The 25,751-nt window shown below is 36.8% G+C and overlaps 2 protein-coding genes across 3 annotated transcripts in view; one reads left to right on the top strand and one right to left on the bottom strand.

The window, feature by feature from the left end:
- Nucleotides 1-191: 191 nt before the first annotated feature.
- LOC580431 (THO complex subunit 6 homolog) lies at nt 192-14,837 on the bottom strand. Its single transcript, XM_011680239.2, has 13 exons — nt 14,764-14,837; nt 10,835-10,950; nt 10,151-10,215; nt 9,748-9,799; nt 8,550-8,601; nt 7,929-8,015; nt 7,246-7,317; nt 6,343-6,445; nt 5,464-5,516; nt 4,467-4,535; nt 3,868-3,981; nt 2,790-2,918; nt 192-1,229 (listed from the first exon to the last, which is right to left on the bottom strand). Exons 1-13 carry the CDS (start codon nt 14,779-14,781, stop codon nt 1,146-1,148), a joined length of 1,014 nt encoding a protein of 337 aa, XP_011678541.1. The 5' UTR covers nt 14,782-14,837; the 3' UTR covers nt 192-1,145.
- A 7-nt stretch (nt 14,838-14,844) lies between these two features.
- Nucleotides 14,845-25,751, top strand: part of LOC580372 (vacuolar protein sorting-associated protein 18 homolog) — a 31,766-nt gene continuing 20,859 nt past the window's right edge. For both annotated transcript variants that reach the window (XM_030992049.1, XM_030992048.1), the window contains exons 1-10: nt 14,845-14,924; nt 16,511-16,623; nt 17,415-17,488; nt 18,099-18,208; nt 19,143-19,282; nt 19,872-19,956; nt 20,462-20,541; nt 21,871-21,986; nt 23,057-23,145; nt 23,819-23,917. In XM_030992049.1, the coding sequence (XP_030847909.1) occupies nt 16,537-16,623; nt 17,415-17,488; nt 18,099-18,208; nt 19,143-19,282; nt 19,872-19,956; nt 20,462-20,541; nt 21,871-21,986; nt 23,057-23,145; nt 23,819-23,917 (880 nt within the window). In that variant the 5' untranslated portion in view covers nt 14,845-14,924; nt 16,511-16,536. The remainder of the gene's footprint in view (nt 14,925-16,510; nt 16,624-17,414; nt 17,489-18,098; nt 18,209-19,142; nt 19,283-19,871; nt 19,957-20,461; nt 20,542-21,870; nt 21,987-23,056; nt 23,146-23,818; nt 23,918-25,751) is intronic.

Below are 25,751 nucleotides of genomic sequence, written 5' to 3'. Positions count from 1 at the left end.
AAAAATAGAATATACCTCTTGCAATTTTTGTCATCCATTAAAACCAATTGCAAATATTTCAGCCACTAGGATCGCTACACCCAAATGACCCAATACTTGGACATGTTTTGTCTTCATCTTTTTTTTTGGGATCCTTTATTGCATCAACAGACATACACACAATCAGAAAAAAACGCCATGAGAAAGGTCCGTTTCTTGTTTCTATTTTAACTTTATTACAAAATGCAACGTTTCACCCCCTCACAAACTTGGGTCTATGTACATAAGGAATACCTTTGGCAAGTCCTTTCAAACTTTCCTTAAGGAAAAGGATACAGTCTGGAATTACAGATGTGACATCTGCAATGTCTTGCTCTGCTCAGTAGATAGGTGAAAATGGAAATGGGGTTTTGTAACCATAATTGAATTCAGAACAAATCTGATTGGGCAACAACAAAAAATGTATGTTCTGTACGATCAAGATGACAATGCATAGCCATTCTGGTTGATGGTAGGTACTGGAGTACTGTACAAAAGATCATACAAGAAAAACAAAATCATTGGTTACACCACAGACACAGTATTCAGCACCATCTTCTGTTGTTACATTATTTTACACTTTTCTACAAAGAACTTGTCAACGATAAAGTGTTTTTGGTTTGTTTTTGGTTGGAATCATTAATCACAATAAAAAATAATGTGAAGAAAAAGCCACTTCTGAGATACTATCTAAACATGGGAAGATAAGGGTTGTTTGTACAAAACTGTAAAACCCATCAAGACAAATGTTGGATGAACTTATGTAATCATTATTCATTTATGCACCGGTGGTACATTCTATGATACACTGGTGGAACTCTTCTTTCAAGGAGGGAAAACAAAAGGTATTCATGAAGCACCTCCATCACTTTGACAGTTATTATTCTAAAATGCACAAAGTGGGAAGTCTCCATGTGTAAAAGATCTGTGGGTATTTGAGGGTCACTTGTACAAGTGCTATCTCTAAAAATGGCTTATTGTATTTTACAGTTACTACATAGATATAGCCAACCGGTGATTAGAAGCTGCAAGATTATTATCCTTGATGTCAGCCAGTGGAATTTCAATGTACTAGTATGTAAATGAGGAGAACTGATGGTTTTGGTAGAGGTTAGGAATGGTCATTATCAGCAGAAATCTAAAGAGAAAGCCTTGTAACCAAAGTTTGTGTAGACATCAATCTTAGAACTCGCCCCTGATGAACACAGAACCTGAATAAAGGAAGATAAGAGAAACCATTACATACATTAGAGAGTTATGATAATAATCACTAATGATGAATACCATATGAACATGTGGGTCGGTATTTTATCAATTCAGTTAAACCTGACCCTGGGTCTAAGATCATGTTTTACAAAACGAAAACATAGACCTCAAGACTGACTTCCTTTGTAAAATCAAATTAAAACCAGCATAGGAGTAGAATATGGAGAGAAGTTATTCGGCAACTTGTATAAGATTGTGTGAAAAAAAATATTTCTGTTATCACCAGGGCCCTGTCTTATAAAAAGTTGATCAAAAAAGCTGATCAAAATCAATCACAAGTTTGCAGTCCCCCACCTCTTATGTAAATAGTTGCGATATATATCAATTGCAAATAGGTTGCAATTAATCACAACTGTTCATAAGATGGTGCTAAGAACTCTAGTGTACCTTTGATACATAGCGGGACAATCACAATCAATCCAAAAAAAATTGATAGGTTGGTCATTTCAATGCATTTACAATATAAAACCACAGTATTCTCAATACTCCTGAGCTCATCCTGGGCCCCATTTCACAAAACTTGTCATCAGTGACAAATGACAGTTTTTGTTATAAGCCACTGAAATCCTAGACCGAAAGCTTCAGTCTCTCTAATCGTCGGTTGTTCCACTGAGACTACGTCTGGCTCCACTAGACCTCCGATTATAGAGACTGAAGTCTGGGGACCTCTTTCTGTGAGGCACTGTACGGAACAAATGGTTCGGTTCAACCGGACCGCGATGAATGAGATATGCAACGAGATTTTCACTCTTTACATCCTCATAACTGCTGCAATTATAACACAAATTAAAAATAACATATATATAGCTTATTTGACTTACGATAGCTTGCTCATTTAGATCCTAAATTAATGATTAATCCGAGAAAGTCTCGTCGTCAACATTATACGTCTTGGTGTTAGTTGATGAATATTCATTTTTTCAGCTACGTAGGAGTAAGCCCAGCTTGACCAACGAACTCCCACGAAACGAGTGCTCTGATTGGCCATTTGGCTATGTTTTGGTAGGTTGACCCGGAAATATTTTGGCCGCCGGGTCATATAGCCCTATGTTCCGAGTGCATGAACGTTCGGAGATACAAATTGGATAATTCATATAAGTAAGTCCGTAAATTATCCATTTAATATTGAGTTATCAAATTTTGATAACTGTAATTAGGACAAATGACATACCGACCTAATTTACATCTGATTTAGAAATCAGGAAATTAGATCTAAATAAAGAAAATCGGGGAGAAAATGTCGTGGACGAAAATATGTACATAGCCTGCCCCACGGTACGAGATCTCTGGGTTGCCATCTGTATTGGGGAATGACAACAAATGTCAGTTTTATTAAAGAAATGACCCAAATCAGATGGTTATTGCTGTCTACTGAAATCCTTGCTTTTGATTGGTTATCAGCAGATTTGTCACTGATTTTTCGTCATTTGTCATTGAAAAAGGGCTTTGTGAAACGGGTCCCATGTTTCTCAGAACCCTGGCAGTGAGGTGAGATAGAGCCTTACCTTGTTAGCCTCTGACTCTGTATTGATGACTACACTGTAGACATCCATAGCTGTACATGGTGTGGTTAGTTTAGAATCACCGTTCACATGCCAATGATAGATGTTTGGAGACGTCCCTGCAGAGATTACCTGAATTCAACAAAAAACCATCATCACACATGAATCATATACTCTACACAGAAATGATGCTTTGCAGCATTGGAATGAACATTCATTGAAAACAGTGCATTCAAATTTATTTTCATTTCACATGCATTTTGGAGGATTTTATGATAACTAAGCTCTGGTTTAGTTTAAGACTTCATCATGAGTTGTGTCTGGTATAGTTTAGGAGGATTTCATAAAAAGTTATCTCTGGTTTAGTTTTTTAGAGGATTTCATAATAAGTTATCTCTGGTTTCAGACTTAACAGGTTAACATTGAAGCCAAAATAATATGAGGGGATGCGTCGATACAAGTTTATAACAGATATGAATAATTGACAAGTGATATAGTTGAAATTATATTTGTTTACAAGAATATACAAGAATCACTTCCAATGTGTTACGAAAAAAAGGAAATTACTTCCTGCCTTGAAAGTAAATTAAGGCCTTTAGGAATTTGACATAAAACCTCAGAGAATGTGTTTATAGTATACTATTTAAAAAAAAATTGAACTCATAATGAATGGTGTAAAAAGAGACTAAGACATTTTGGAATCTCATACGTGTTGCACAAAATGAAGCCTGAAAAAGCCTAATTTGGGAAGTTGTCACAGCCTAAAATCGGGCTATGGCATGAGAGCTGGCATCACTGATATTACAAAAATATAATGGCAAAATTAAAAGGTTCCTATATAGCTCAAAATTATAAAAAAAGAATGTGATGACAATATATGGATAATATTTCAGCATCTATACAATTAGTTATATCATAGTTAATGATTACGATATTTGTTATAAGCCATATAATAACAATAATCATTTTTATATAGACAGAGTAGCCTCATCATTAGTATTACTGTTCTCCCTGAGGGCCCTGCAATCATATTATTACCCCGGCTTCCAAGTCTATTATCGAAAAAGAGTGTTTGACTTACAGCATCATCATGGTAGAGAACAACGTGTGGCTGACATTTAGGTGCCTCAAAGACAGTGGTAGGAGAAAGAGATCTCAGATGCCACAGACTCAATGATGGTCCACCACCACAAATCTAGGGGAGGAAAAAACACATCTATGTTAAACATCAGGAACATGTGTCGTAGGGTCTATGCTATAACCATCATGACCACATTTATCATAACCCTCCATCTATGCTGCCACACCAAATCTACCAACACAATTTTTGACATAACCATTGTCATTATCATTATCATCATCATCATCACGATCATCATCATCATCATCATCATCACAATTACTACCACCATCATCACCCCCAGCTCCATGCCCTAAAACATCATCACCATCAATACCAAATCCACAATCAACATCATAGTGATAAACCTTTCAGGATACTTCTGAGGTGGGCTACATTTCAATTTTTATTTAACCTGAAGTTGTAACCATATTCCCCATACCTACAATTTGAACTGCCTTGCAAATGCCTCACATCTCTACACACCTTTTGGGGGAACTTGTTTGCAAATTAACAACCATCACAAGAAGTCTGATATGTACCAGGTAATAAAAACTCACCAGCCAATCATCTGCGGGATCCACTGCTACACAGCTTATCCATTTATCTCTTGGATTATTGATGCATTCCTGCAAAATATTTACAAAAATATATTCATTTCTTAGTTATGTGTAGAAGTTTATCACAAAAAAAATCAATTGCAGATTGCATGAAGAGAGGGGGAGAAAGAGAGAGGGGGAGAAAGAGAGAGGGAGAGGGAGACAGAGACAGAGACAGAGACAGAGACAGAGAGACAGAAAGGGGGGGGGTAGAGAGAGGAAAGAGACAAAGAAGAGACAAAGAAAGATCAACTAATATAGTCCTGTTCACACATTACACAATCCTTATTGAATAACAGCAAAGTCTGGAAGACAATGAAAACACATACATTACAGATTTAATGATTACAAGGTAATCATGTAATACATTTTACTCATCTTCATATTGATATGTCAAACAATGATAAAATTCAAGCTAATATTGTTTAAGGATAGAGAGTGGTTTTTTCACATACAATCCTATCAATTGCTCTCTAGTACCTTTTAAATTTGAAACTCTCACATGTATATCAGGATACATAAAGCTTTTATTCCATTCACTTCAGTTTAAAAGAACAAAATAGGCAAAACAGCAAAGAAATTAATGAGAAACGGATATAATTATTAATAATAACAATCTGGATTTATAAAGCGCTAAATACAAGATGCCATCTCTAAGTGCTTTACAGATATTAATTTTCCCGGTCATTGGATTCATTCACGCACAATGTGCACCATCCCCATTCCCTCGGTAGTATTCCTACCACATGGTGACCGTGAGGCATATGGCTATAACTTACACAAAGGCTTTTGTCATCCTACCCGGTCCCCATTTCTTTGCTTGGCATGGAGTAGCAAATGTAGATTACTATTTGCCAAAGGACATTAGTGCCATGTCAGGAATCAACCCACGACCTTTGCATTTCAAGTCAAGTGCTTAACCACTCGTCTCTGACACCTCTACATATATCAGACTCACCTCATGTTTGCTTGGTTCCAGTATGGCTACAGGTTCTCCTGACGTTCTTGTATCTGAGGAAGCACAAGAAGAAATCCATATGCATAACCCTCATAAATTTGATGATTTTTGTGTTTTTCATAACTCAAGAATGAAAGTGAACTGGTTGAATTAGGGCCTCTGTTGAATACTTTTATATGTAAGCTTTAATATATACCATTCTCAAGAAATATAAATCCATTAATATGGGCCTCAGAGTAGAAGTGCTGGTGTTTTCTTGGAATGCGTGATAAATTTCCTTTGTATAATTTTTATGACAGATGTCACTGTTATTCGGAGAACCATTTTGTTTAAAATTGGCAGTCTTGTTTTCCTCAGCTTCTCTTCCAAATCTAATCTATTTAGAGAAGCCAACAACCTGGGCTTGATAATCAAAAGTCTGCTGTTATACTGGCAATGGTAACATACCTGCTATACATATAGATCTATCTTGAAGAAAGAAAAGGGAGGCACTCTTTGTTTCTGAAGGTTTATAATTCTGTTATACAAATTTTCCATAGTAGAGGGGCCATAATTCTGAAAATGAAATGGTGTTTATTATTCTAAACGTTTTTCTTGCGGGTTTCCGAAGGTTCGTTTGTCCGAAGGTTCATAAATCTGGAGAAAAAAAATAGGATTCATTATTCCAAAGGTTCATAATTTCTAAAAACAATACAGGGATTTTTGTCACTTTTAGAATTTTGAACTTTCAGAATTATGGTCCACATTTCATTTCCGAGAATACAAACCTTCAGATTATGAACCTTTGATGTAACGAACCTTCGGAATCACACATCTTCAGAAACATGAATATTTGGATAAACGACACGTAACAAAAGGAAATGTGAATGTTTTGCTCACCCCATATCCTGACTGTTCCATCTTCTGAACCTGATGCGACCTGTGCTGATGTATTGAACAATGCTACAGCATGGATGTAGTCAGTGTGGTCTGTATAAGAATGCTGCACACAAATGAAAATAGTAACAGTACATATTTAGAAAAATGTTTCCTCCTTTATAGAGGCATTTGGCACCTAAAAGTATATATATATTTAGAATTAATTTTCCCCTTTTAAGAGGCATTTGACAACTCAATATCATTACTTCGCAATCAAAATAAGAATGCTGGATAAGAATGCTGCACAAAAATAAAAGTTATAAACAAAATATTTCATATTTAGACAAACAATTTTTTTTCTTTTATCGAGGCATTTGAAAACTAAGAACAAGTGCATATTAATTCACATCTTATACGAGTACACTTTCACAGATATAAAGAGTATATATTTAGAATTCATTTTCTCCTTTACAGAGGAATTTTACAACTTCAAATTATAAACTCACAATTGAAATTATTAATTCACATCTGCATAAGAATGTTGCACAAGTAAAAAGATTAAAAATTTAGAAAAACATTTCCTCCTTTAAAGAGGCATTTGAAAACAACAAACTAATGCATTTTAATTCATCTTATATATCAGTAATACTACAACCACATATAGATTGTCAAGTACACATAGATGATGCACAATTTATAGGCCTCTTGTTATTTCATTTACAAATAACATATTTATTTGTAGTAAACTGTGGTTAAACTCCATAAATGCAATCAAGATTCAAGGCAGCTGGTACATTTATTTAGGATTGATAAAAGAGACAGACAGACCAAGAGTGGTAAAGACAGAGCAATATATGAGGAAACTATAAATAAGGAAGGAGAAGGAGAAACAAGAGTAGAAGTACATGAAAATCAAATGCTTACCTTACATGTACCGGACTCTAAGTCCCACACATGTAATTCACTGTCACCTCCACCTGAGTATAGAGTGTTGTCCTGTTCATGAAAGTTATTCATTAAATAAAGCATTAAAATTCATACATGAAATAAAAACATATTAAATATTATGTCCTTGTGTTCAATACAGAGTGGTGTCCTGTTCATAAAATTAACAGATTAGATTAATATCAAAAGAATGAAATTACATTTGGTGGGCATTAGGAAGTTACAAAAAAAAGTCAAGATGTATTTTCATTCATTTCATCTTTTTATTTTTGTTTATTCGTTTTGTTTGTTTGTATTTCACATGTACCCGTCAAGTGAATGGCAAGTGAGGTACAACATAGTCCTAAGTGTATTATCTGTAAAATTAAGAGATACTGAGATGAAAATACTGTTCACTCGGCATTCCTTGCAGTACATGTGAACAAGGCTTAAACAGTGTGAAGGGAAAATGTTTTAAAGCCCGTCTGCACTAGTTTAGCCAGGAGGGATTAGACCAACCTGCAATCTCACTGACAGGTGGTTATCTCATCAAATCACCTCTCAATTAAGATAAGAAAAAGAGGATCATGGGGGACCAACGGGCACCGCTTAGGCATTGTTTTCTATATAGAGGGAGCAAGTAGCTACAAGTAGTGCAGTGGGGCTTTAATAGATGTTCTCACCTGACGGCTGTAAGCAAGGCCGTTTGTTTCCACCGCTCCAAAGTTAGCAGAGTGGGGCACAGACAGTGACCAGGCTACCCTAGGTGCCTGCAATATAGATACAACAGATCAAAACATTACAATCAACGTTGAACAGAGTGATTCAAATCATGCTGCAAGAATCGTACATTGCTTTCCTGAAAACCAGGGTAAATATAACTTTTGGGCCCCGTCTTACAAAGAGTTGCGATTGATCTGAATCAATCGCAAGTCCTCTTATCAATAGCAAGTGTGCAGTCCCCTATATCTTATAAACACAGTTTTGATTGACATCAATCACAACAAAAAGTTGTGATTAATCTATTTCTTAAGGAATAGCTTGAAAAAGAAATGATATGTATATTCAATAAGTGATTTGGTTATGAGGGTTTATAATATTCTTAATTATGACTTATTGTAGGTGATATAGTCATTAACATTTAAGAAACTACCTCAAATCTATGAAAAACTGAAACAAAAATTGAAAGCACTTAAGACCTCATCAACACAAAATATTGACCATAGCTTTACAAAATGTTAAATGAAAATTTCATGATTATACAGGCAATGAAAGATAGACTAGATGAGGCTTGAATCTCTGACCTTCTGTTGAATGTCCTTCCACTTCCAAGCTTTGATATCTCCACTTCCACCACTTTAAAGAGAGAACGGAGGGGGGAGGGGGGGGGGGGAGGGGGATGAAACAAAATGATAAATGTTGAGGGTTTTACTTTCAACTATCTTTACATTGTACTAACAGCAACCACACAAACACATATAAAGAAGGAGGAATAGAAAGAAATAAAGAAAGAGAAGAGGGAAGATGATGAGAGGGAAAGAGAGATAAAAGAGACTGAAGAAAGAAGCGAGAGATAAGGACACAGAAAAATTAAGGAAAATGTGATTACTGTCAGAAATAATAAGTGATCTAATCTATAATACCAGAAATATAGCTTTTTTAACTGCAAAATTTAAAAATATTAACATTTACTTCTAGAATTTACATTAATAAGGGGCATTGGTTTCTATTTTAGCAGATCTGATAGGAGTTCCTACAAAATTACATTCTTCTGATTGAATTTCTCACGCTGCCATGGCAACCAATCATGCACTTTTAGCGTGTTTTGTCTGTCATAGTTTGCAGGCACAGAAACAAATTTTGACACAAAATTGATAGCAACTTAAGCCTAGCTGAGATTGATCAATCACTGGCTTCAAGGAACAGCTACAGGACAAATCCATAGACCTATTATGGGTATCACAAACTTCTACCCAGTACACCCCCCCGATCATAGTTATGTTTTCTAAAGGTGACCTGACTTTTGTATCTACCGTATTTGCTCCAGGCTTAAGCATCATTCAGAAATTCCATAGTAAACAAATGTGGATTTTGTTTTTTTAATGATGTAAATGAAATGCACTTCGCATTTGTATGATCTTATAACAAAGAGGTTAGTTGGACCTGCTGCAGTTCACCACTTCATATCTAAATGAGCCTATATTCCATCAAAGGGTTAGAGTTGCAATTGGGTTTTTGTTAGGTTTAGGGTTAGGTTTAGTGCTGAGTCCTGGTTTGAAATTAAGAATTTGTTTAGAGTAGGAAATTGAAAAGGAGCATTGTCACAGATGCAATTGTTGTACAATCTATTCCAAATTACACAGAAGCATTTGATCTTATTTCAAGGAAATTTTGGTTTGCTATACATGATTGGTGAGGTTCAGAATTATGTTTTGTTATAATTCATTTTTATAACCTGTTTTTCCCACATTGATTTGTTCTGTTAGTACTCCAAGTTCTTACCAAATCAAAAAGTTTTCTGTTGACAACAGAGCAAAAATAGCACCATCAAAGGCTGAAGAAGAAAAGAAAGACAGAATTTCATGAAAATTGATGTAATTAGTATTACTTGATATTTCCTCCTAACATGTTATATCATAAACATTAATTCAAAAGATGTCCAATTAAAACACACTGTCACCAACATATCATGAACAAATTATAGATGTAGCTGCCTTTGTTAAAGCATATTTATAGAATTCAAAATTTGAAAATAGACATTTTTATTGTAGCAACTCTTCATCTCTTATGGAATTTCAACCACAAAATACATTACATCCTTATAATTTCCTCATTTGTCAATGATTTGCTTTATCATTCTAAACACAGAATTACAGATAAATTGCAAGATTGAACATGGAATTACCTTTGAATGTGAAGATGGGTTTTCTGCTGTTCTCATTTGCATCTGAAGCCAGTGCATTACGCATACTAGATAAACAAAAATACAGAAAGAACATCAGTTTATTAATAGGTAATATATATTATGAAACATAAATATTTAAAAGCCCCTAATGTAAAAATGTGATACTTAAAGGGATTGAGTAACTTTGCATCAGATTCTGAAACAAAATCCATAAATTAGCTCATGCTACAATGACAATTGTATGACTTTTACAAGCCGATCATCTCATCTGTCTGATTACCAAGATATTTATGATTGGAAATCAAAATCAAATTTTGCGTTTTCCTAACGGTTTTCATAACACAACAGTCTATTGGGGGAAATGAGTATGGTAAAAACATGATGTGTTGCTGTGTATGACAAATAAAGTTAAAATTGCAATTTTTCTTAATTTTTTTTACTACCACCAACTTTTTTATGTTTGCCCAGATCAAAATACTTTTCGACACTTTACTTGTATGACTTCATAATGGTAAGAAGTTTTTGCAAGTTGCAACCATTCATCTGCTAAACTGAACAAGAAGAATTGCATTTGGAACTGAATGTATAGGCTTTAAAAATCCTACGTTAAGGAGAGTCCGTAGTAAGTATCATTAGTTTCAACATACACAATGTATTTCTTCAATATTCTGAAAACCAACCCACCTGAAGACAGCAATTGTTCCATAGTTGTTACCAGCTAGTAAGTACTTGCCATCTGGTGATATACACTGTGCAAACACTGACATGTGAAGCTGCTTCTTCTCCTTCAAGATTTGTTCCTACACAGAGAAATATATAGCCATAAATAAAATACAGGCCTATTTTCAATTCCTTAAAATTGTTACAATTACAACAGACTTTACCAATAAGAGACTTTAAACAAAAAAATATGTATACTAATGAACTGATGCTAACAACTGAATTGCATCATATCAAATTGCAGATCCTTTAATTAAGGCTGTCAGCAATAGACAATCTGTTTATTTTACTGTCATTATATTGTGTAGGATTTGTCAACTTAGATTAGAAAATATACATAAATAATGAGAAAAGGAAGTAGAAGAAAAACAAAAAGAGGAGGAGGAGGAGGAGGAGGAGGAGGAGGAGGAGGAGGAAGAGGAGGAGGAGGGAGGGAGGAGGGAGGAGGGAGGAGGAAGGAGGGAGGAGGGAGGAGGGGGTGGGAGGAGGGGGAGGGAAGTGGGAGGAGGGGGAGGGAAGTGGGAGGAGGAGGGAGTGGGATGAGGAGGATGAGAAGGAGTAGGAGGAGGAGGAGGAGGAAGAGGAGGAGGAAGAGGAGGAGGAGGAGGAGGAGGAGGAGGAGGAGGAGGAGGAGGAGGAGGAGGAAGAAGAGGTGGAGGAGGAGGAAGAGGAGGAGGAGGAAGAGGAGGAGGAGGAGGAGGAGGAGGAGGAAGAAGAGGTGGAGGAAGAGGAAGAGGAGGAGGAGGAGGAAGAGGAGGAGGAGGAGGAGGAGGAGGAGGAGGAAGAGGAAGAGGAGGAGAAAGAGGAGGGGAGAGGGAGGAGGAGGTGGAGGAGGAGGAGGAAAAAGGGGGAGGAGGAGGAAGAGGAGGAGGAGGAGGAGGAAGAGGAAGAGGAAGAGGAGGAGGAGGAGAAAGAGGAGGGGAGAGGGAGGAGGAGGTGGAGGAGGAGGAGGAGAAAGGGGGAGGGAGGAGGGGGTGGGAGGAGGGGGAGGGAAGTGGGAGGAGGGGGAGGGAAGTGGGAGGAGGAGGGAGTGGGATGAGGAGGATGAGAAGGAGTAGGAAGAGGAGGAGGAGGAGGAGGAAGAAGAGGTGGAGGAGGAGGAGGAGGAGGAGGAAGAAGAGGTGGAGGAGGAGGAAGAGGAGGAGGAGGAAGAGGAGGAGGAGGAGGAGGAGGAGGAGGAGAAGAGGAAGAGGAGGAGGAGGAGAAAGAGGAGGGGAGAGGGAGGAGGAGGTGGAGGAGGAGGAGGAGAAAGGGGGAGGGAGGAGGGAGGAGGAAGGTGGGAGGAGGGAGGAGGGGGTGGGAGGAGGGGGAGGGAAGTGGGAGGAGGGGGAGGGAAGTGGGAGGAGGAGGAAGTGGGATGAGGAGGATGAGAAGGAGTAGGAGGAGGAGGAGGAGGAGGAGGATGAGGAGGATGAGAAGGAGTAAGAGGAGGAGGAGGAGGAGGAGGAGGAGGAGGAGGAAGAGGTGGAGGAGGAAGAAGAGGAGGAGGAAGAGGAGGAGGAGGAGAAGGAGGAGGAGGAGGAAGAGGAAGAGGAGGAGGAGGAGAAAGAGGAGGGGAGAGGGAGGAGGAGGTGGAGGAGGAGGAGGAGGAGAAAGGGGGAGGAGGAGGAGGAGGAGGAAGAGGAGGAGGAGGAGAAGACATATTTTTTATTTCGTTGTATGGATGAAGGATGAATTATGTTTCGGCTCAATGAGAGAAAAAACAAGTAGAACTAGAAGTATAATCTATCAATTTTTTTGTTAATTTGTTATCAAAATCTAATGTAAAGTTTTCGGGAATTTTAAAAATTAGATGGATAGTGATTCTTTACAATTGTGATATATTTACATGTAGACGCCCCTGTGGATGTATTACATGCATAAGCACTAGAAAATTTAACCCCTAAAGCACTTTTGCTTTTGAGTAAAATTAAATATTAAAATTTACCGGTGCTCCCGGTAAATTTTGATAAATTTCAAATAGCGATTATGGTCATACAATTGCAGCTGCGGCCATGAACATCTCAGAATATGTAGATGTGATATATAATTTCTAAACGGAAATAGTCAATCGGTCGATTTTAGTCAAGAAACTTGGTTTATTGGCTCAATTAATATCTTGACCTTGAGAGGGAGCTATACAACATAAGGAGTTTATTATTTAAAATTTCATAACTTGAGACTCGATTTGAACCGCGACAACGATCACTGAATATTGTAGGATCGCTATATGCTTCCAATCAGTTCATTTGAATCAAATTCATGACCCCATACCAAAACTTTGTATTACCTTTAAACAAAAATAACAGGGTAAAATCCACATCAGCCATACAGTCACCCACACACAAAATAAAGATTTAATATCCAATTATCCTATGATTCACAGTTCACACAAATTTTCAAGAAGAAATGCAAAGGCTCAATTAGATCTTATGAGTTATGTAGATTCTATCTAGAACTTAGAAAGCCTTCAAAGAATTAGAATATTCATGGCGTTTACAAACTTTGAAGTTTGATCCAAGAAGTGAAGCCCAAGGCAAGATGCAACCTAGACCGAATTTTCTGTCTCTTTCGTTCATTAGCCTCTGATTTGGGTAGGGTCGGCTCCTCTCTAAACGACCCTACACAAATCAGAGGCTAACGAACGAAAGAGACAGAAAAATCGGTCTAGATGCAATCCAACCCTAATGGAGCTCTCACACTCTGCCGTGTAGGCCTACCGTCCACCTGCCGGGCTATTAAAAAAACAGAGTACAGAACGTTGGGTTTTGAGCAAACTTGTCCCCGGCCGCAAAAAAAAATTCATAAAATTAATCTTTTCACCGTTTCGTTGCCATCTTCTGACCGTTCTCACCGGGCGCATAGCGGGTGTTGAACGTGCTTCTACCGTCTTCACCGCCCAGATTGACTTTTGTTGAAAATTTTGGCCGTTTCCATACCGGGCCCATACCGGGTCTCGAACGTGTTCACCGGGTTTGTAGCAGCCACCTACCAGTCACTTAGCGTCCCCTCACCGCTCGGAGCGTCCTGTGAGCGAGTCCCCGGACTGCTGACGTCATGACACGACTGCCATAAATACCCCGATTTGAACGGCAACGGTCAGTCCGCTCTCCATTTTTCATCACCGTTCTGTAACAGGTTATGAGCGTGTTGTGAACGTGTTCATACAGTGTGACCGTTTTCATAACGTATTCATACCGTCCTCATTCCGTTCAACACCATCCTCTTGCCGCTTACTTGCGGCCGGTGCCAGCCGGCCAAAGTTTTGAACATGCCCAAAACTTTCGCCGGGTCCCACCGGGTGTAAATAAGCGCCAACGCCCTATTAACGTGTTGCCCGCTTTGATAACGAACCACCGTGTGCCCTCGCCGTTCTCCACCGTCCGCAGACATTTTCGCGCACGGTGGCACACGGTAGGCCTACACGGCAGAGTGTGAGAGTCACTTAATCCAATTATCCAAACCCATATCTACTAGGCCTAGACTCTAGTCTAAATGATCAACATTGATTCATTTAATTTTAAGAGCATGAATAATTATGAGGTGGTCGTATATTCGTTGCATATTATAGAATCTTCAGTATTGAAGGAGGCAGATTATCTTGAAGAAGAAGAAGAAGACCAAATTAATCCGTCTACCTCAATGCCATCCTACGAGCCCGACGATAATAATATTCGCGTGCATGCCATGCCAGATCTACATACAGGTTCGCTCGGCGGAGGCCATGCGCCAAGGATCTCCACGCCGCCAGAGCTCCGTAAGTTACCGCTGTCTGATCGCAGGCGATGCTACAGCTGACTGACATCTAAATTAATTTTAACAACGATACCCAGCATAAAATCACACTTTTCAAAAAGATTAGAATAGAATTAGAAAACAAGGTATGAAATGCATTCGGAAATACAGGGCATTACCTCATACGACATAGCCATTTCCGTGACTTTTGGCAGCACTTCAATCAGAAAACCCGTGCACTCGTCTCGTCTAAGTATTTGAACCAGGGCGGAAAACAGAGAGGGCGTGAATTTTTTCACTAGAAATCCATTTGTGGCACAGTGGGTTGATGAAAACCCAGGTATGTGCACCTTAATTATTTTTTAAATTATTTAAATCACTGTGATATCATGAATCACTGATTTCTAGCTAAAAGAAATCTCAATTTAACAGAATTTTACTTTAACAATAATTGAATCGACTGATTTGACTGACTTGCAGTCCCACATGTTAAAAATTGTGTCACTCCTATCAATCTTGTAACACTTATGACATGTAGTCTATTTGGGTCTTAGTTAAGCTTTAACATGTATGATTGAGCTATGTCTGTGCACCTAACACTTCACCCGAAATTGATTAGAATTTTCTATCACATTCCCCTGGCTATTGACCGTGTATTTCATCTTCCGTATTCTAATTTCTAGATAGTGAGTTGCGATGTCGTGTGTAAAAAATCTCATCAAATTTGTTACAACAAATTAGTAAGAACAATGTCATTTTCGAAAGGCAGTGTGCCAATTTACTTACTTACTTGGGTATACTTCGTTGTAGAGACTGGAAGCTTTGCTTATTTGTCCCTCTTTTATTTTTCCATCCTGTTTTACATTGTAAGTGGTTCAAACTTAATTGGGATGACTTGCATGGCATTGGTTAATTTGACATTGCAAAAAACAAAGGTTTCCATGTCTGCACACTCACTCACTTTACACGCAGTTCAGGATTATTTACGTGAAAGATTGCATCTAGAGCCCTGTGAATAAAATTACTTGTATGAGATTTTCTCCTGAATTAGTTTTTACTTGTTGTTTCCATGGATATGTACTAAATTAGATATTAAGATTTAATGTTTGCTGCATGTTTTGTTATGTTAGAACTGGGAACTAGTTATGTGTAATTGCAGATATGGGCACTCTGGTCATATTTAGAGTCTCTATTAAAGTAGACACCTATCTGTATGTCCTGCACGCACAAAATCAGGACTTTTGTCATTCTTGATACAAACAGATTTTTTGGTGGCTGATTTTTTAAATTTCTTTTTTGGCAGAGTTGCAAATTTTCCTTCAGAGATTCAAGTGCTTGCCAGCCTGCTGCCGCCTCCTGTTAGGTTCCATATGCTATAAACAAAAAGGCACTTTTTACCTGCATGGTGCATGCTCATATTATAATGTTATTGTGCATTTGTGAAAATGCAATTATTTACTTCACCGTGGCACCTTACACTGACGGCGTCCAATGCACAGCATGCAGTATCATCATCCCATTATAGATTCTAGGAGCTACTGGAAGTGAAAAGGAATATCATTTCAAAGTTCGAGGTTCTTCTACAAGCCATCAGATTGTCAGAATTCCAGGACATATCAGTTTAAGTCTTTGGGCAACAGAAAAATTACAACTTCCTAGAAAATTTGCAGTGCTTATCCCAACCAGATTTTGAAAATTAGTTCAGACATTGGTTAGTGGAGCTCAGTGTATGAATCTGCACACATTGAACTCTATGCTATTTGTGCTGAAATTAACCCCTTGGCTACTGAACTCTCATTTTCCCCATTGATTTGATACAGGTATCACCATGTTCCAGAAAGTAACGGGTCAAACAGTTCAGGAGTTTGCAGCAAGCTAGGAAACCTCAATTTAAATATTGCATCTCTCTTTTGATTTTATTTGCAGTTGTAAACTTGGTTTGACGTGCCATCATGTCATCTCTATTTGATCAGTACGAGCAGGCTACTGCCCGGGCTGCGTCCAGCGTTCCTCATCCTCAACCAAGGGAGTCTGCTCCGGTGAGTAAGACTTACATGTACAGGGGGTGTTTCACAAAGATCCTAAGTTGAACTTATCTCTCTAAGTTGAACTAAACAATTATGGATAACCCGAAAGCTAAATTACATTGCAAGTTTTACAAGCTTAGTTTTAAAAAAGCTGTTAGCATTTTTGAAAATATTTTGTAAAATTTATTTCAAAAGACAAAATGTTGATTCAAATCATTCATATTTTCTATTATCATGGGAGACTTCATGTTCTTGATGTGGAATTTATGAAAAGTCTAAAATACTTGAATTTTTGCTTTTGAATATATTTAATTTTAAGGCTACAAATGGCTCTCCATAATTTTTAAGTCCAACTTAGAGTTAAGTTCGACTTAGGATCTTTGTGAAGCACCCCCCTGAGACAGGCTTGGCATCGTCAGGTATTCAAGGCAAAGTTACTTGTTTTCTAGGCCTTGGTCAAAATATGATATTTCTTAATATAAAAGGGGTAGGATCTTGTAGTATTAGATATGCATCTGATATATGAAATTTTCTAAGATAGCTGCCACATACACATGTACATCCATTCAAAGACCTATCAAATCAAATAAAGAAAGGTTATAACTTATACAGATATTTGAGAAATGATTCCCCCAAAATTGTATTTTGTATCTGCTTTTTTCTTTAGACTTGAAATTCAGTTATTCAGTTACCTATACAGTTACATTACATATTTATCTCTAAGATTTCTCAGTCTATGGAATGTTTACAGGCGTTAAAAAAATATGCATTTTACTATTTTTCCCCTACTCGCTTTTATCTAGATCTCATCTGGTTATGTCTCGGCTTCTCTGGAGGAAGATGTTCGCATTTTCTCAAGGAATAGGATAAGCTTTACGTAAGAAACTTTCTATAATTTTGTTTAAAGATTGTGATAATGTATGTCAGATGTTTATCAGCCAACTTTTAAATATTATTTTCCAAATTGCATTACAAACATTTAATTCTGTATAATTTCTTATTCTGTTAAGGATATTCATAATCTTCAACTTTTATTCAAAAAATCTTATGGCTGACAATAACACTTGGATCATTGATAATGAAATATCATACAGAAAGTTTTCCCATCTGCAGGAGGGGTTTAGTAAAATTGTATCAGATCGGAAATGTTCTGATGAGATATTGACACGTTTGCAAACAAAGAATAACAAGGAACAAACTTTAACCAAAAACAAATGGGCATTTAATAAGAAAGTAAAAGAAATGTTTTTCTTTGGAATAGTGCTCCGTTAGTTTTGACTGCAGTTTTCCTTTTCCTCTCCAAAGTGATTACAAAAATTAACCAGCTTTTCGGGGTTTTGGGGGGAGGGGGTCATTTTATCCCTTTTATGTGCAATGTCAGGACTATTTCCTATTACATTAGTATTAGAAATTACATGTACATATCATACTCTGTATAATTATGGCAAATTTGTTTGACTCCCCCGACCAATCTTGTTTATCTCTAGGCCTCCTAAACCGATAACTCACATGGTGGTAAACAATAATATCCTGATCATTGCCATGAAAGATCATTCGATACTCAGGATTGATAGAGAACACCCAGAGCAACCTGATGGTAAGCTTTATCTTCAGTAATAAATACTCTTCTTATGTACCAGGTTGTGTGTTTGTTTGTTTGTTTTCTTCTATTTTATGTTTGTACTTGTAGTTTTAAAGAAGAATAAACAGCTCTCAAGAGCTTTAATTTAATTGCTCATTACATATTTCATTGCTTTGTTTGTTTGCTTGTTTGTTTTCTGTAATGAAACTCTGTTTTTTCTTTTAGAGCTAAATCACTCTCAATGCCAATTTTTTCACTTTTTCAATCATATATGTGACTGCTTATTTCCTGCAAATTTATTGATGGACTAATGTATTTAACAATCAAAAAACAATTCAAATCCATTCATTAATTAATTTTGCTAGGGATCTGTTTAGGACAAGCCTGTAACAAGGTTTGTAGGCTACCAAGAGCACCATCTTTCCTTGAACAGTATTGTACTGGTCTAGATTAAAGCTAATCTTGAGCTCGGATATGTGCATCGTATCTCGAGAGAACATGGCTATTCATTCTGGATTGTTTATCTTGCGTACATTCATTTGAACCAGTAAAGTGAAAAGAACCTGACAAAAACTTACTGGAAATCATCTTTAATAAAAACCACAACTCTCATTTTCACATAGTGACTTATGTTATAAAGCACATTATGTCGGGCCTACTTATCCTTATCTTTCTATGCCCATTACTCAGCCCCTATACATATTCTACCAAAATCGTTTGGTACATGTCATATATTTGTAATCTTGAACATTCAGTGTAAGTTTTGTTGGATTCTGTGAGAATTTATTTTCTATCATTACCAGGACTCAAGCTAATCTTTACGCTCCCCTCTTCAGTACAGTATCATGTATGAGATGCAATGCGTACAAAACTAAGACACTGTAAGAAATTGCTCATTTGATTGTAAATCAGTAGAACCATATCACACTTTGATGCTTTAACTCCACAGAGGTCAAGGTAGGGGACGACCCGGTCCATCGTCTGTTCCTAGACCCTACAGGGCGCCATCTATTGATCAGCACTGAAGCGCAAGAGGTCTTCTATCTGTCTAGGAATAGCAAGAAATGCAAGAACCTTGCCAAGTTCAAGGTATTTAATACAGACTTGCACTCCTTCGTGTTTCTTCACAACAAAAGTAGAGGGCATAATTTGGTGTGGAGTGCCAGGAGTGTCAAGTTTTGACAGACATGAGTGTTATACAAGAACCCACTGTTATTATTTTTATTATTATTATTATTATATTTCTATCTTGCAGTACTTTGATACTCAAAACTAACATTAAAGATTGGTAAAGAGTGAGAAGATATTCTGGAAAGAAACTTACTCTCAGGGGGAAAAAAAGAAGAAAAAAAATTCAAATAAGTGTATGAGAAATGCACATGTAAATAATTTTTCCGCGAAAAAGCAAATCTGAAGTCTACAGCTAAACCATATTATGTTTTTACATAGAGAAATTATCTTTTATGTTGTTCATTTGAATTGTTTGCCTCATCTTCAAAATTGGAAAGGTCCCATTATTGAAGGCATTATTGATGTTCCAAATGATAGTTTTATTTAGCTATCTTCAAGGAGGCACTGTTCATTTTGTTCTTCATATTCTACCTATACCTTTTTGTCATAAAATACTGAAATTTTTTATATTGAATTTTTGGTATTTCCTTTGATATTTTCCTTGCAGGGTCATTTGATTGATTCAGTAGGCTGGAACAAGTCAAACACTAGTGATACTTCAACTTCTGAAATCCTTCTTGGCACAAGTCAAGGTAATGTTTCTCACAAATTTGGCTCTTTGGATAATTTTCAAAATCTATTAAAAGTAAAATTTGAATGGAGAAGTTTTTTCTGTGGTATGACAAATCTGTGATGCTTTGGTGATGATTGTGATTGTGATGGTAATAGTGATAGTGGTGATAGTAGTTGTAGTAGTGGTGGCAGACGATGGTGATGATGATGTTGTTGAGAACATAATGATAATGATGAAAGGACAGTTTCGCCTGTACAAAATTAATTAGTTTCTTAGAACTAAGTGTATATACTGTACCAATGCAGCATAATAATGAACTCTGTATGCAGTGCTTGATTGATCATTGATCTATACATTGCTTTAATCATACCTCATATTATGAAGTTTTTTCTTTTCATCATTATCCAATATGCTCCTTACTGATTGTGTAATTATTGCAGGAAATCATTTGACTTCAAGGATAAGTTGATAACGTTGATTGTCCATGGGTGAATGACCTAATTGATATTGTTTTGCTGTTTCAGGTGTGATTTATGAAGCTGAAATCCAAGCAGGAGAGGACAGTAGATTCTTTCAGCAGAGCTTAGATCAGTATTTCAAACAAGTAAAGATACCCTACATTTATCTCACATTTGATTCAGAATAAGATGTATCCAGCCATATGTTGATGTGTGTACAAACAAAAAATGATGGGCACAGCTCAAAACCACAAATAATTCATAAACCCAGTAACTACAAATAGTTCCAAAATGAATTGTCTTAAAACAATCAATTATCTATACAGTAGGCTTGCGGATGCACCATGTGAGAGAGAGAGAGAGGGAGGATTGAGGAGTCCTGAAAAGGACTCTTGGTAATCTTTCTCGAGGGTATGTAGTCCTGAAAAGGACTGTTTGTGTAGTCTTGAAAAAGACTGTTGGTTATCTTTCTTAGCTTTTGTTCTAAGGAGAACTATAGCGCCGATTAGAGAGGATGGGTGGCGGGAGTGGCTCGACGTTTGAACAGGTTGAATATCAGTCTCCTGATGACGGATAGTCAACCTGTTCGAAATTACCAAGAGTCCTTTTCAGGACTTCTCAATCCTCCCTCTCTCTCACGTGGTGCATCTGCAAGCCTACTGTATATCTACATCACCATGCAAGCCGATACTTACAAGCAGAATCAATTATCTGTCTGTTACAAATGTGTATCTATGTTAATTATCACTTTATCACATCCTAAATTTTGGAATCCCATTGCCTGAGAAATATCAATGTTGTTTATTTAAAATAACACTTCAAGAGGGATGGTCAATAATATTTCAACCTTAAAATTTGATAGCAAAATCATTATAAATGCTGCCCCTTTCAAACAGAAGAGAAAACTGTTTATTTTCATCATCTGTGTGTATTATTTCATCACTTTCTGTTGGGAAGATAACTGAGATATATGTAGAATGGTCTGAACATACTGGGCTTTCTTGTTTCTCTGCCAATCAACAATCTAATTAGTCAGGTGGCTTGGCGTCAAATTTATCGATTATCGTTAATTGCCAGATAAAAGCACCATTTTTGGTACAGAGCTTCCGTAGGACCTACTAAACGATATTAGACTAGGAGCCCCCAGCAAGAATTTCATATAAGGGTGTGGGGCGGGGCGTTGCCTCATAGCCCACAAATAATTAATAAGGTAATATAACATTGAGTTTTTGTTGTACAAACGCCATGGGGTTCCCAATCACACATATATGAATATTTATGCCGGTAGCTCCTACCCTACCATTATTCAGCAGGTCCTAATGAAGCCCTGTACCAAAAATGGCGAGTAACGGTAATTTCACTTAGCCACTTGATATGCTTTCATGAATGCGTGCTATGATACCTCTACAATAAGCTATGCATAAGGCATCAAAATTCATTACCTAAACATGAATGTTGATTATCCATAATTTCAGGTTTTCAGTCTTGGTAAAGAAGGTACTGTCCCAGTGACAGGGATTGAAGTAGAACGTATCCCAGCAACAAAAGCAGGAGAGGTTGCTAGGTTCTTTGTCATGGCAACCACACCAGGGTAAAAATTATTCACCTTTCTTCTGATTTTGGGAGGAGATTGACATCTAGATATATTGTGATATCTTTAACTTATATATATACTCAGGAATATAAATTCTAATATTCAGGGGCATTTTTTATTACAAGGCCACCATGGGCTTTTCCTTTGTTCTCCTATTTCATTTGAAGTTATCGTATGAACTGAACATTCTCTGCTTTAGTATGTATATATACTTGTATGTTTATTTGCTTTTGCTCTGTGTTTTATGAAAATGAAATGAATAAACGAACGAACGAACAAATATAGCAGCAGATGTCAGAGGCACTATCATCATTTATTTTTTTATTAGGAGAGATTGAAATGGAAATAACTGCAGATATCAGAGGCACTGTTTTGATTTATGTTTTTTTTTAATGCACATCGGGAAATCAATCAAAAGGTTATGGAAACAAGATGATATGGGTGGTATTAGTAATCTAAAACCCTTTTGGAAGAATACCTGTAATTCTGATTGTATCTGTGATTTTAGAGTAATCTGTACTGCAGTTGAATAATTCTTGTTATCACCTTTATTGAACTAAAGATCTATTTTCCCCTCAATGTTAATCATTGTTCTCTAAAGTTTGAGGAATATTTTAATTGAAACAAAATTGATAAAATTTAGCTACTTTCACAATATTGAAATGTTTAATAGTGTCTTAAATCAGGGGGGTGAAGCCTGCTCATTTATTTTCAATTATACTGTAAATATCATTTTAAATGTAGAATCAAATCAACAAGCTTTACAGTATCATGGTTAAGCTTGTTATTCACAAGGCATACACCTCCTTCACTTCCAGGGGAATACTATCTGAATAGCACAGGAGAGGAGATGAGTGTCATCTCAAAGGACACTGATGCTTTGGATGTCATTTGAACCAAAGCCATTTTAAGTCTGATGACCACTACAATATGTATATTAAGTTCTACGCTATTCACAAGATAAATTTGTTACTGGGAAATTACAAATGATCTTTGGTAGAAATTGCAGAGAATTGAAAAAGGTAGTCCAAATCACGTGGCTTCAATCCATCTTTCTCTTGACACAGGCGTTTGTACCAGTTTGTTGGAACCGTACCATCTCAAGCGGATACACCCATCTTTCTAAATGTTTTCCAGAAGTATGAAGACATCACACGTAAGTCAGACCATCATCAAAAATCTATACTTCTCTAGATAGAACCAGGAGGTCGTTTCTCAAAACCGTCATAACTACAAGATTAACAATATCTCAACGCTGTCGCTCAACTTGTTCAAACAGATTGAATTAGATTAAGCTTCATAATCTCTTTTGCTAATTCAGGATAAAATCTGATGGATCATGACAAAGACTATATTTTTCTAGCCAATAGTATCGAAATCATGAATTTGTCACTGGTCATGGTTTTGTAAAACTGGTTGTCCGATTCCTGACATCTCCGTAGGTCACGGACAAAAATATGACTGTCATGAAGTTGGTTTCATGAAACGACCCCAGGGGTACAATCGAAATTGCAATTTTTCTTGAAAAAACTGGGACGATTCAAGGAATTAGAAACAAAGTTGCTATCTTCACGCTTTTCTATTTCACACATGGTTTCTTTTGATGTCTTGCAACCAATTATTCTGTGCTCAGTTTTATCCAGAAGGACTGAAGATCATTCCCAATTGCTGTACTTCATACACATTGGTGATAGCTGGGTGTTAAATGGGCACCTTGCAGGGTGGATATGTGCGCTATACAATTATATCAAATATTATTATTATTATTATTATAGCTGTGACATGATTATATGTGAACGATGAATTTCTACTTCTTTTCTTAACTACAGCCAGTTTCTTGGAGTTGCCAGGCAACTTTGGTTACAGTAAGCTTGAACAGTACTGTCCCAAGGCTCGAGGACTACCCAAGACGTTTGCATGGATGACAGGTATGTTGTATCCAAACAGTAATATTGTATATCCGTTACAGTAGAAACAAAAATATTAGTGAGTTATTTTGAACAAATTCATGTACAGTATATTTTAGTAATTGACCTATTGAAATGAATAAGGTAGAGAAACTCAGGATGAAATGTCATCATCTGCAATAGGGTTTAACTGGAAATAGCAACCCATATAGAGGTGTTCATGGAGATATGGATATGGAGTTTGCAATATCATTGCTAGTTCACAAACTAAGCACTTTTATTTTTCTACTTATCTTGACACCATTTTTTGTCTCGCCTGCGTAGCAAAAAGCGAGACATACACAGAGCTGCCAACTAGTACGGATTTCCCGTAATTGGTACGGAAATTAACGACCATTACAGAATGTTGTCTCAAATTACGGATTTAAAAAAAAAAAAAAAAAAAAAGATTTTTTTATTTTTTTATTTTTTTTAATTTTTTTTTTATATTTTTTTATAATGAATTAAATATGATTTATCGTAGCGAGTGCTGTGAATAGGAGCCATTTTTCATGATAAACTGTGTTGTGATGACCTGAAATTCAATACTTAACATCTTTGTGTGAGTAAAATCACCAAAAATTTCAGATAATCATGCGTCCGCGCAGTGTTGGCGTGTCGTTTTTTTAGATTCATAGCGCCGCATAAGAAATTACTGATTTATACCCCAAATTACTGATTTTGAGCCTTGTGATTACTGATTTTCTGTTCTGGAGGTTGGCAGCTCTGCATACATGTAGGCGCCGCTTTTCCGGTGACGGCGGCGACGGCAGCGGTGGCGTCAACATCAAAAACTTAACCGAAGGTTAAGTTTTTGAATTTTTGATATAATTTTGAAAGTATAAGTCCTTAGTCAATGAAACTTGAACTAAAGAGTTAGCAAGTATCCCCAATCATGTGAGTTGAATTTCAGGTCACAAAGTCAAGGTCAAAGGTCATTTCAGGTCAACAGACTTAGACTATGTTGTGGCATTATCATCGAAAACTTAACCTAAGGTTAAGTTTTTGAATTTTTGATTGATTTTGAAAGTATAAGTTCTTAGTCAATGAAACTTGGACTATAGGGTAATCAAGTATCTCCAATCATGTGAGTTGAATTCAGGTCACTATGTTAAGGTCAAAGGTCATTTTAGGTCAACAAACTTAGACCATTTTTGTGGCATCAACATCAAGATTTTGAATTTTTAGCATATTTTCAGAAGTGTTTGTTCAAATTCCATGAAACTTGTACCCAAGGGTTATCAAGTATCACAAATCATATGACACAAATTCCAGGTCACAAGGTCAAAGGTCATTTTAGGTCAGTAGACTTGGATTATGTTTTCACAACATAATATGAGAATAAATGAATCAATTTTTGTTATTTGTTCATGATTCTTAGTCAATATTCACTTCAAAATGCTGATTATATTCAGAGGATTTCATTTTTTGAGGCCTGATAATGGGCCACCCTGCCTATAAATAATGTTCCAACCTCAATTTTTCATCATTTCAAATTACGTAATGCAGGCGAGAATGCCGAGAGCGTTTCCCTTGTTTAGCTTTCATACTAGAGTCATGTAAGACTTCTTTCTAGGCTATACTAGTATATGGGTTGTTTGATTGAGCAAATACAAACATTTCTGAGTATTGTAATATTCTCTGAAATTCACATTAGATCTGTACAAACGAATCAGTACTGGCAATACTGATAAATTTTCTTTTCTCTGCTTCAAGGTATAGACCAATTTTGGAAACGCACCTTCTCAAAAAATTAAATGGAAGCTCTTATTACCAATCATGTGAAAGAATATGTTTTGACTAATACGTGATGATA

This window comes from Strongylocentrotus purpuratus, unplaced genomic scaffold (genome assembly GCF_000002235.5).
Source record: "Strongylocentrotus purpuratus isolate Spur 01 unplaced genomic scaffold, Spur_5.0 spur5_scaffold_2, whole genome shotgun sequence".
In the NCBI taxonomy this organism is placed as follows: domain Eukaryota; kingdom Metazoa; phylum Echinodermata; class Echinoidea; order Camarodonta; family Strongylocentrotidae; genus Strongylocentrotus; species Strongylocentrotus purpuratus.
Note: the sequence above shows the minus strand (reverse complement) of the source record. Positions and strands in the feature narration are given on the sequence as shown.

What these genes read in the sequence shown, in the direction of transcription:
- LOC580431 (XM_011680239.2), bottom strand. An exon ending in GGAACAATTGCTGTCTTCAG is followed by an intron (nt 10,216 to 10,834) that starts GTGGGTTGGTTT and finishes TTGTTTATCTAG; the next exon opens with TATGCGTAATGCACTGGCTT. An exon ending in TGGAACAGTCAGGATATGGG is followed by an intron (nt 5,517 to 6,342) that starts GTGAGCAAAACA and finishes GTGCTTCCTCAG; the next exon opens with ATACAAGAACGTCAGGAGAA.